Raw genomic sequence first — 11,515 nt, 5'->3', positions numbered from 1 at the left:
AAGCGGGGGAAACAACTGTCCACCACACACCTCATGTTGTTTTGACAGCAGAGCCACACGAATGCACCACTTTTTCATAAAAGTGTTTCCAATCTGCCATCGTAATTCCACTTTTGGTCAAGCATCCCCAGGAAATAATTCAAACTCACCAAAGAGAGCCTGGAGAGTGCTCGCTGTCGTGCTATTTATAACCACATCCAGCAGGAAGCTACATGTTGAACATTTGGGGAACGGTTTAATAAACTGCCATACAACACCACGGAGCGTTACACGGCATCACAGGGACCGTGCCGGCCATTTCTGCGTGCTTCTGAGCGATACACAGAGCCGCGCGTGGAACTCAATCAAGCCTGTACACCAGGACCTCCCTGGAACCAAATCAACGGGTGCATCTGGTTGCTGGCAGTCGTACCTTTTCAAAACCTTGATGTATCTCAATATATTGTCGATATTTTTAAATAGACAAAGGGGGGGGTGATAAATAGGAAAGGCCAGCACTCCTCTCCTGGTGGCCCGTCCCAGGGAAGACATTCCAGGCAGGGGAAGGGATTCTATTTACATCATCCGGCCCTCGACTCTACTAAACATTAGTTTTCTCTTTACTTTAAAAATCATTTCTTCATGCCCCAGAGCCTGTGGGAGGCCTGGCATCCTGACAGGGCAGGACACCTAAACTCCTGCTCAGAGCCATGGGCAGATAAAGGCCGGAGAGGGGTCCCAAGGCAGGGCTGCTGGGAGGAATGGGGCCCAGGGGGCGCCCATGGCCAGCCCACACCTGCTCTGTGCCAGGCCCCTCAAGGGCAGACAGGTGGGAAGTGCGTGGCCCAATCCAGTGTCAGACAAGGTAGAGGGACCCTCTAGCCTAGCCAGGGACAAGCAGGGCGAGAAGACCACGAACAAAGGCACAGAGGCTGGAGAGAACTCGGCATGTTCCCAAAGTACGAGGCTCAGGGGAAAGGGGGACAAACACAAGGTCAGAGCTGGACCAGGAGCTCGAGCTCCACGCTGTGGGCAAGAGGAAGTCTTTGGGGCCACGGAGGGACCACAGGGGAAGGCAGGGTGCACCAGAATCTGGCCGCCCGTCTGCCCAGAGGGAAAGGACTCCTGGGGAGGAGTGTCCTTCTACCCTCCTGGGACGGGGCTGGGAGGAGCTAGCAAATCCTTCTCGGGATGATCAAGGACAGGAGCACTCTGGCCGGAAGGGAGTTGCCTGGACGAAAAGAGGACCAGGCACTGACGGCCCGGCCCCTCAGCGGCCACTGCCCCCACCGCCACCCCCGCCGCCTCCCCCTCCCTGGCCCCCGGCGTCTGGAGCTCCTGACATCATGAGGAACAGGACGACAGGAATGATGTACATCCACTGCGGGCCAGGTGAGAGGGTGGGACGATGGACAGACAGACAAAGAGAGAGACAGAAAGAAGAGAAGTGAGTATGAGTCACATTGCCCCAGGGCGGGAAGGTGGGGGAAGCCGGCGTGAGGGGAGGCCACGTGAGGGAAGGGGGCCCAGGTCCCCTACATCACTACAGGTTGGGGAAGGGCTGGTGGGGTGCAGGGAGGGTAGAGGCGGGAGGGGGCTCAGTCCTCACTCAGGCCTCCTGCGGCGGCGGCGTGGGCCCCGGGGCGGCAGGACGCAGGGCTGTGAGCAACACAGCCCCCCCGAGGATGAGGTGCCACTGAGGAGGGAGGGGGCATAGGTCAGGGCCAGGGGTGGCCATGGGGTCCTGTGGCCATTGGGGAGGGCAGATCTGGGGCAGTGGGGTCTTGGCCTCTCTGGACCTCAGTTTCCCCACAGTGCAGCTGTCTGGAGCTACTGGCAAACCAACGGAGGCCCCACAGGTGCCACACTCCGGGCAGTAGGGCTTGGCATCCTCCCGCCCACAGTGGCCTCCGCTGTCTCCCGCCCTTGCCTCGGGTGGACCAGCCTCCTGCCCCAGTGCCCCCAGCCCCCCCTCCCCGCACCAGCCCCAGCCTGGCAGCACAGGCCCGCGCCCTCCCAGCTCCAGACCAGCCTCCGAGCACCTCCACTCATAGCCCTACCTCCCCTAACTGCCCCTTGTCAAAGCCACCAGCATCCCAGGCCCGGCCGGAGGATCCCACCCAGCCTCTCCTTTCCAAAGCTCCCCGTTCCATTTAAATCTCTGTCTCCTTCCCTTCTTCAGCCTCACAGCACTGGCCCAGCTCAGGCCTTGTCCCGGCCCCCTCCCAGTACTGACCCCATCCCTCCCCTGACCACCGCCCTCCTCACTGCCCTTCCTCCAGACAGGCCTCTGTTCAAGACCGACACTGCCTGTACTGCACCTGCCCCCAACCTGAGGCAGGCCTGGCCTGCCACCAGGCCCAGGGGACCCTTCCCCTGTCTCATCCCACCACCTGGCTCCAGGCTGGCCGTTTGCTGAGCCTGGACGCCCTGTGACCGCTGCCATGAACAGACCCAGGCACAGGCAGGGCGCATGGCTCCACAGTCCTCACCCACTCCGCCCAGGCCTTGGGCTCAGCCCAGGTGCCAGGGGACGGGCCCGGAGGTGACAAGCAAGCCCCACGCACAGGAGGCCTGGAGGATGAGGAACAGGCCGAGGGCCACAGGGGAGAGAAGGGCAGAGGGGGACTCAGGAGGAAAGGGAGCAGGGGCAGGCAGAGCTCCACTCACATATTTGGCGAAAAACGACTTCTGTTCCTGGGGGTTCTTGGCCTTCTGGGCCTGCTCCATCTCCAGGCGCTCAATGAAGGCTGCGGTCTCAGGACTAGGGGTGGGGGGAGAAGGAGAGAGGGTAAGGGGGCTGGGGGCAGCCAACGAGGACACGGCAAAGCCAGCAGAAGGACGGCTGAGACAGAGACTGGGCTGCCCACGCCCCTGCCCTGTACCCGCACCCCAGGGCACCCGCACCCCGCGTGCCCTCACCCCAGAGCACCTGTACCCTGCCCACCCTCACCCCGGGGCGGTGGCCGGCGGCTGTAGCTGCACAGAGGTGTTGAACAGTTCCAGGTCCACGTCTTCCACTTCGTGGCCCCTGCAGCCCCCAGGGTGCGTCACCACTGACACACCCACCACGTTGCCAGCCACGTCCACGTGCAGAGTCAGCTGGTCCGAGAGGTGCGACTCCACCAGGGAGCACTAGGGGGAGCAGGGGGATCAGGGTTGCCACCCAGACCTTGCCCGCGCCAAGACCCTGAAGTCTCCAACCCCTCTCACAGGGCCCAGAAGGATCTTTCAAAGCCCTTCATGGGTTCCCCCTCCCTCGGGCACAAGTCCAAGTGCAAAAGCCTCCCCATGAGGTCCTGTGCTGTCCCATCGAAGGGCCCGCCACCTGGACTGTCCCCCTCCAACCCAGGGGACCCTTGAGGGCAAGGCCAGGTCTGAGTCCTCCCTGTCCATAAATGTTGGGGCACAAATGGTGGAAGCCAGGCTGGGGCAGGTGGGAGGCACAAGGAAGGTCCCCGTCACCGACTCACCGCAGGGACAAAAGAGGAGACATAGCTGCCAGCTTCTGGGCCATCAGGGGCCCCAGGGCGCTGAGGCACCCGGACACGGTACAAGCCATTCAGGGCTGCCACATCCTGCAGGGCAGAGGAGGGTGGCAGTGAGAAGGACGAGCGGCCCCCGCCAGGCCTGGACTGCCACCGGGCCCAGGGGACCCTTCCCCTGCCTCACCCCACCAGCACCCCCCTAATCCCTAGCCCAGAACTTTTCCCAGTGGGTGGCCCCGCTGGTGAGTGAGGCCAGGAGCCACCGGGTGCTCCACCTGGGGGAGAAGCCACCTTAAGGGCAGCAGAGCCCAGCCCAGGGATGGAGTGAGTCCCAAGGACACTTTCCTCACACCTGGATCCAGTTGCACCTGGGCCCACCCCACACCTAGACTCCCCAGTCATAGGAGTGACAAATTCTCTTAGGAGGCAGCTGTGACAAAGAACCACGTGGGAAGCACACAGCAAGGCTGGCTGGGGTGGACCACCTCCCACAGAGAGGGTGCCCATGGGCACGTGCCCGCCCACGAGGAAACCTGCATCCCCAGCCTCCCTGGCAACTACGTCCGGCTAAAGGAAGAGAGTGCAAGTAGACTGTAACAGCTTTTGTGGGCCGTCCCCAAAAGATGGCTTCTCTCTCTGCCCCTCCTTTTTCTCTTCCTCTGGCCCGCTGCATCTCCGTGCACCATCCCTAGGGAGGACCAGGCCAGGCCAGGGAGGAGCCCAGCCTTGAGGAAGCCACGAAGCACGCTATGGTAGAAATAACCTTCTTTTGTTTAACTGTGGCCTTTGCAGGGATCTCTTTCTCCTCCCCAGCAAATCTCCTCCTAACTGACTGTAAAGCATCTTGGCTGAATCCGGAAGGGTGAGACAAGCTAACGATATGGCATGGCATGCTCCAAGACACAGGTTCCCCCCACACCCCAGCTAAGCCCCGGGTCCCCACCTCACCCGAAGCCGGCCCCGCTCCTCCTCATTGAGCTGCCGCTGCGACAGGGACAAAGTGCCATCCTGCTGGTTCCAGAGCAATGAGCCCCGCTTCCGAAAGTGGGCACTGTCATCTGCGGGGAATCAGGGCTCAGCAGCCACCCCGTCACTGAACCCCTCGACCCTTGCAATGACCAGGTTGCTTCCCCCTCCCGAGCCCCCATTTTCCCACTTGCAAAGTGGGGACACCCCCCCCCCACCATGCCCTGCCCTCCTATCTCACAGGGCAGCCCACGGCAAATGTCTAGACACCACAGCTCCGAAGCCCGGCCTCTGCCTTGCCAGGTGACCCAGGGACAGTCACCTAATCTCTCTGAGCCTCAGTTCTGCCAGCTGCAAAATACAGGGGCTTCCAAGCACTGCGCCATGTCAGAACCAGTGGGGCTTTCCCGGGCAGAGGCCAGGGTCTGAATCAGGAGGTCTGTGGAGGGTCCCAGCTTCCGCGTTTCTAACAAGTGGCCCAGAGTTTGGGGGCTCGGACCTCTGGGCCATACTGACCTCTGTGCTCTGGGAATCTGAACACCTGAATCGTAGTTATTTAAGCTGGGCTGTACAGCAGGTCCTGGCTCTACCATTCACTTACAGAAGGACCTTGTGTGGTGCCCCTCTGAGCCTCAGTTTCCCCTTCTGGAAAATGGGGCTATATCTAATACCTACTACGTTGCATCACTGCGGCAAGGGCAAATGAGTGAATACACGCAGAGCATCTAGCCCCTAGTGCCGGGCACAGGGTGACTGGTCTAAGAAGTCTGCTCTGAGTTTATTACTGCTGCACTGGCCTTTCTGAAACTGGGATTTGTCTTACAGATAAAGGGAGTATTCAAAGGTAGGGTTCCTTCTCTCTCATGTCCTCCCTGCCCCAACCTCCCCAGAATAATGCAAACACACTCTGAGGGGCAAAACTTTTAGTAAATGTATGGCATGTCTCACACTGGGTGGCACCCAGACCCAAGTTCTTGACTTCACGGGGCACCACGAAAGTGCCCAGACGAGGACGTTGCTGGACTCACCGATCTCGAATGAGTGCTCCAGCAGCAGCCCCACGGTGCCGCAGCCCTCACCCTCTCGACCTTCTGCTCCCGCCTGCAGGTGAGAGAGAGGCCCCAGATGAGGACCATCAGAGCCCTCAGCAGGGCAGGACCCACGGACCCCAGGGCAGACGCAGGCTGAAGGAGGAACCTTACTTTCACATTCATATCCAAACACTGACACTTGTCCACCATGATTCCACCAGGAACCGCCCATTTTATGAAAATTCATGATCTGGACAATCCCCAGAAAACCAAAGCCTGCAAAGAAGCGTAACTTTGTTTCCAAGGCAACCATCTCCAGTCCCAAGGCAACTATCTTCACGGCTGGCATCGTAAACATTCGTGGGTTAAAGGATACCTGAGCTTCCTTCCCAACCTAATACACAAGTGGCCTCGTTTTCACCGTAACAGCCACTATAGCGACGCTGCCGCCCGAGTTCCGCCCCTTATCAAGGCTCCACGCCTTCCATTTCTCCAAATTCAAATTTCTCCTACCTCTGCGTCCTCCAACTACGCCCTGGCACCTACGCAACCCTCACACCTGCGCAACCCCGTGTCCAGATTTTAATCCTCCAACTCAAGATCCCGCCCTCCTTATGCATATTCAGGAGGCAGAACTTTATCCAATCACTCCAGAGCTTCTCTGCCCTTTTCGTTTTAGCCGCCCCTACGTCTGATTCGCCAAGGTTCCACCCGGGCCACACCTCCTCGTGCAAATTCAACGACTGCGGATTCCCTAGCGTTCCAACGTGAACAGGATGTTCTTGCCCCAACCTCCTTTGGCGCATCCTCGTTTTTACAGCACCGAAAGCCCAGGGACCAAGATCCGATCCAAGCCCCGCCCTGTCATGCATATTCACGCGCTAAAGCCTTCCTAACTATACTCACTTCACCCCTTCTTCCCTCTTGGCCCTGCAATGCCTCATTCCCACCTTACCCAACCTAAACACCCGAGGCCCAGGATTTCCGTCAGCCCCACCCCCCGTGCAGAGCCAATAAGTACGCACCCCCCGCAGAGCGGTCCCGGACCGGCAGCCACTGCCCCGGGCCCGGCTGGGGGCTGCTGCCGCCATCAGCAAGAGCAGGAGCAGCCGAGTAGCCACAGCGCCGGCCGCCGCCATTTTGACCCCTTCCCGTCAGGCCAGGGGAGGGAGTGAGCCGGGCGGTATGGAGCATGCCGCCCATGCGCCTGCGCCAGTTCTTTGCGCATGCGCACTACCGCTCCCCGGGTATGACGTAAGCCGGGTGGCGGCAGCTTTTTCGAGGTCTCTGGGCACCGCCCCTATGATGACGTCACAATAACGGGCGTCTCTTCGGTGACGTTAAAGCCGGGTCGGCCGCGTTGTGACGTGATAGAGCCCGCGGCCCCACCCACCGGTTTTCTCCGCCGGCACCTCCCTCTGTTCTCCCCATGGGGCGGGGTGTTGCGATGATGCGGGGGCACGAGACTAAGCCGGCCCCCAGTGGAACAGGTGAGGAGGCACCGGGTGGGATGGCCGGCGAGAGGCGGAGCCGGGCCTGGCGGGGTTGCACCAGGTGAGGGATGGGGCCGACGATACGAAGATTGATAGCCCAGATTCCACTACCCTCAGAGCGGGACTTCCCTGGGCCCTACCGGCTGGGGGGACCCCGGCCCAGTCTCCTGGACTAGACCCCCCGAACCTCGCCTCTCTAGAATGCCCCCTGGTTCCAGCCTATCCCACGGGCCGGCTCGGACGGCTCCAGCGCCACCTCCTGAGCGGCGAGTTCGACCAGCTGCGAGACTTCCCCATCTTTGAGAGCAACTTTGTGCAGGTGTGGAGCCCCAGAACCCCCTGACACCGAGCCTGGGCTTGAGCCCTGTCCTGACTTGGGGAACCCCTGCTCTGCCAACTTCTGACCATTCTCCTATAACGTTCATCCCCTGGGATTCTGGATCAACCCCCACCACCCCCATGCTTCTAGACCTTTAGCTTCTCTATGAACCCTGGCCTCTGATTCCCTTGGTTCATTTTCCCTGACTTCACACCCGGCTAACTCTTGACCTCTGACCCCAGGATATCTGACCCCGGACTTGGTGTTTAAGACACTTGGCTCATGACCCTTAATCCCACCAATCCTGCCTTCCATCTATCTGCCTTCTAACCTCTAATCCCTGGCCCCAGGTGACCCGGTTAGGAGAAGTCGCCAACAAGGTCACCATGGGGGTGGCAGCCTCCAGTCCAGCCCTGGAACTCCCAGACCTGTTGCTGCTGGCCGGCCCTGCCAAGGATAACGGATGCCTGCAGCTCTTTGGGTGACTGCCCCCATCCCAGCCTAGACCTCCTCCTTCCCCAGCTCTGGGCATCCTGAGCCCCCACCCTGCAGCACCTCCTCTCACACAGATGACTCCCAGGGCCAGGAGTCTTGGATGGCTGCCAGCCCACTGTGGGCTGCTGTACACCCAGGGGAACAAGGGGAAGGCAATCCATGGGGGCTAGAAATCAGAGATAGATGGACATGAGAGGGACAGTCCTCAGCCTTACCCTGGCAAGGATCAGAAGAATAACCATGTATGCAGTACCTGCTGCATACCAGGCACCCTGTAGGCCTTGCAGGTGATCTCATCTCTGGCATACTCATATGGTGGGGCCCCTTAGCCCCATCCTTTGAAGAGATAAACCAAGGCTCAGAGAGGGGAGCCAATTACCCAGAGACCCACAGTGGTTCAGGGTTTGGGTTGGGATTGGAATCTCAGGTACCTTGTCCTTACTGATCTCATGATTCTTTTTTTTTTTTTTTAAGATTTCATTTATTATTTGACAGAGAGAGAGAGCCAGAGAGCATAAGCAGGAGGAATGGCAGAGGGAGAGGGAGAGGGAGAAGCAGGCTCCCCACTGAGCAAGACTCACATCTCACACACACCCATGCTCAAAGGGGTCCACAGTTCTTTGTCTGCCGTTCTGAAATCTAAAAAGTTCTTTTGCAACCCACTTGGTGGCAGAATCTGATTCTGACCTAACTAAATGAAGGCTACTTACAGCCTTTATGTATTGTCCCTGTAGAAGTTTAGAAGATTCCACAAAGCAGTACGCTGACGCCTTACGGTGCACTGGGACATTTTCTCTTCTACACTGCTCCTTTTCCTTTCGGTGCTAATCTATCCCACCAATTGACCTCACTGCTTACTGAGTCATGACCTTCAGTGGGAGGGACACTAAGGACAGTGCCAAGGGGTGCTTGGAACCCCCATAATCTCCTTCAACACTGTCCCCCAAATAAACATACCGTCACAGTAAAAACACTGAGCTTGCTCTGCAAATAAAGCATCAAGACTCACTCAGCCCCTAATCCCTCACTTCTAACCTGCTTGCAGCCCGGAGCTAGCCTGGGCCAGTTGGGATGAGCGTATTGTGGGTGTCTGCCCTTCCTTTAAAACCAGCTGCAGGGGCATACTACTTTTCCACTCTGCTTATTCCCTCAGCAGCACCATATCAACATTCACTTCATATCAACATAAGTGCAACCACCACGACCTTTTTTGGACATACATGAGCTTGGACCCCAAGCTTGCATCTGGTGCTGTTACCATCCTGCCTGGGTTCAAATCCTGGCTTCACCTCTTCTTCACTGGCTTTAGCCAAGTTCCCTGTCTGTGCCTCGGTTTCCCCATCTGGAACATGGGGATAAGAGAAGAGCCCACCTTCCAGGGCTGTCAGGGATAAACTGAGTAAACGTTTGTGAAGTGCTTAGAACAGCCCCTGGCACGGGGTCAGCGCTTTGTAAACATCAACGGTTATTCTGCCATTTGGGGAATGTCATAACAGATGGAGCCACCTACCTGAGGGACAATAGTGTTGTGCCCGGTGTCTTGAGATTATAGCCGGTGTGGTAGGCAGAGGGCATCCATGCATACAGGCATGAGGATGTCTGTAAGATCAATTCCTAGAGGTAGTATTGCTGGGCCAGAGGGTGGTATATGGCTGCCCCATGTTGTGGTTAAAAACGTGGATAAGACTTGGGTTCAAATCCCTGTTGTGTGACCTGGGCCAAATTATCCACCGTCTCAACAAGCATCCATTGAGCACCTGCCATGTGTGAGCTCTGGGTACTCGGGGAACAGCTGCGAACAAAATGGGACCAAAGTCTCTGTCTTCAAACAACCCCTCTGGGAAGGCAGACAGAATAAATGACAATCTGTCCAATGGGGTAAGGTCTATGGAGACATATCAGATGGGGTAGAGGGAGTGGGGAGGTCTGCAAGGGTGGACATGGTTGCAAGTAAGCCACGGGTTGTAAACAGACCTTCTCCCAGAGAAGGCGCTTCTTGAGAAAAACACAAGATTAAGGCGCCAAGCCACAGGGCTGGCTGGAGGAAGATTTCCCAGCCTGTGCAGTGGTCGTGAGGTTGGAGCTCTCCTGGTAGGTTTATGGAACAGCAACGGGGCCGGTGTTGCTGGGGCTGAGTGAGTGAGAGAGTGAGCAGAGAGGTAAACAGAGGAGGCAGATCCTGCAGGGCCTGGCGGTGAAGGTGCTGCGGACTTTGCTTTTACGCTGAGCCGCGGGAGGGACGCGAACTTGGGTGTTGGCCGGCGCCCTTTGGCGGCCGCGTGGGAACAGAGCGGCGAAGGCTGAGGCCGCCGCCCAGGCGGGAAGTTACGGTGCCGAGCCAGGGAGCGTCAGAACCTGAGGCTGCCCCTTCCGTCCTCCCAGGCTGTTCCCCTTGCAGTTCGTCCAGCTCTTCGTCCACGACGAAAGCCGCTGGCAACTCAAGGTCAAGTTCCGCACCGGCCGCGCCTTCTACTTGCAGCTGCGGGCCCCGGCCGAGATCCGAGACCGCGAGTTCGGCCAGTGGGTGCGGCTGCTGTACCGCCTGCGCTTCCATTCCGCCGAGGGAGCCGTGCCTTTCACGCAGGAGTACTCGACGGTGGAGGACGGGGAGGACGACCAGGACGACGATACGATAGAGCGGGAGGAGGTGGGGCAGGGGCGGGGCCGCCAAGGAGGAGTGGGGCGGGGAGTGGGCGGGGCTGGGGCTGGACTCCGGGGTGGCCGGGGGAAGCCGCGGAGAATTTGGACTACCCCGAGGTAGGGCTGGGGACCTAGACTCCTGAGTATGAGGGAGGGGCTGGGGGCCTGGATTCCTGTGTTCAGAGCGCCGGGCACCTAGGAAGGCCCGACTCCTGAGTCCTGAAAGGGTATGAAATCTGTGTGTAGACACAGCAAGATCTCAAGGCAGGGTCTGCAGGGCCTTGAGTACACTAGCCAAGGTGGCTATATAGTTTCCTAATTGGGCACCCCTATCCCCCAGCCTCTCTCCCCTTGACCTACTTCGGTGGAATATGGAGAGGGGACACCTGGGCCTTGAAGGGCTAGGGTGGGCCAGACCAGAAGACCCGTTCCCTATAAGGCCTTGGGGAGGGGAGGAGCACCAATCTTTGAAGGTGGGGGCATTGAAACCTGTGGGGGCCTCTTCCTCTGGAGACACCCCACTCTCCCCACCTTCCAGGTAAGTACAGAGTCACCCCACCCACCCATCCCAAAACTGCCAATACATCTGCAGGTCAAGGCCTCTGAGACACTCTTTCTTATACTCAGCTTCAAGCCATGGAAGCCAGACTTGACCCACAGACCTCTGAACTCTGGGGACTCTGATTCCTCCAATATCCGTAAGGTCACAAAAGGACCAGAGATCAAAGTACCCTACCTCAGGGCCAGAAAGATGAATTATTGAAGTTAATAAAGATCAGCCACTTAAGAACTTAAGAACCAGGTCATGAGCACTTTTGTCAACATCACCAATTCACCATTGCCTCAATATGGTGTTCAGTTCCTCGTGTGTGGCTCCCCGGGCCACCATGAGACCTAGTGCCCACCATTCCATCATGGCTACCTCACTAGTCTTCCCCATCTGGGCTTTGGTTCCTCTCTAACTCATTGTAGTTGCCACTGCAGCCAGCCTGCCTCCTTCCCACGCATAGTAGCTAGTCCCAGAGGGCTGCCTCCACAAGGTCTTGGTTCACCTGTGACTTGTAATTGCCATGGAAACATGGTAGCGTCACTAAAGTAGCTATT

General features: G+C 58.4%; 2 protein-coding genes across 6 annotated transcripts; one reads left to right on the top strand and one right to left on the bottom strand.

Annotated features, from left to right (window-relative positions):
- Positions 1 to 215: 215 nt before the first annotated feature.
- EMC10 (ER membrane protein complex subunit 10) lies at positions 216 to 6,652 on the bottom strand. 3 transcript variants are annotated; one of them, XM_088027747.1, is made up of 9 exons: positions 6,490 to 6,576; positions 5,636 to 5,740; positions 5,462 to 5,534; positions 4,416 to 4,525; positions 3,453 to 3,557; positions 2,933 to 3,114; positions 2,650 to 2,743; positions 1,589 to 1,675; positions 1,281 to 1,360 (listed from the first exon to the last, which is right to left on the bottom strand). In XM_088027747.1, exons 2-8 carry the CDS (start codon positions 5,672 to 5,674, stop codon positions 1,589 to 1,591), a joined length of 690 nt encoding a protein of 229 aa, XP_087883873.1. In that variant the 5' UTR covers positions 5,675 to 5,740; positions 6,490 to 6,576; the 3' UTR covers positions 1,281 to 1,360. The 3 variants fall into 3 exon arrangements, with proteins under 3 accessions (XP_027947350.1, XP_087883873.1, XP_027947351.1); XM_028091550.2 differs by lacking the exon at positions 5,636 to 5,740 and having other exon boundaries at positions 6,490 to 6,652; XM_028091549.2 differs by lacking the exons at positions 1,589 to 1,675; positions 5,636 to 5,740 and having other exon boundaries at positions 216 to 1,360; positions 6,490 to 6,651.
- Positions 6,653 to 6,881: 229 nt separating this feature from the next.
- Positions 6,882 to 11,095, top strand: GARIN5A (golgi associated RAB2 interactor 5A). Of its 3 annotated transcripts, XM_088027209.1 has the most exons (6): positions 6,912 to 6,981; positions 7,158 to 7,276; positions 7,627 to 7,757; positions 10,154 to 10,418; positions 10,664 to 10,684; positions 11,039 to 11,095. In XM_088027209.1, exons 1-6 carry the CDS (start codon positions 6,912 to 6,914, stop codon positions 11,093 to 11,095), a joined length of 663 nt encoding a protein of 220 aa, XP_087883335.1. The 3 variants fall into 3 exon arrangements, with proteins under 3 accessions (XP_027947371.1, XP_087883334.1, XP_087883335.1); XM_028091570.2 differs by lacking the exon at positions 10,664 to 10,684 and having other exon boundaries at positions 6,882 to 6,954; XM_088027208.1 differs by lacking the exon at positions 10,664 to 10,684 and having other exon boundaries at positions 6,894 to 6,981.
- Positions 11,096 to 11,515: the final 420 nt, after the last annotated feature.

Source organism: Eumetopias jubatus, unplaced genomic scaffold (assembly GCF_037043125.1).
Source record: "Eumetopias jubatus isolate StellerSeaLion01/CBP00866 unplaced genomic scaffold, mEumJub1_p1.0 scaffold_10, whole genome shotgun sequence".
Classification (NCBI taxonomy): domain Eukaryota; kingdom Metazoa; phylum Chordata; class Mammalia; order Carnivora; family Otariidae; genus Eumetopias; species Eumetopias jubatus.
This window is presented reverse-complemented; position numbering and strand designations above follow the sequence as displayed.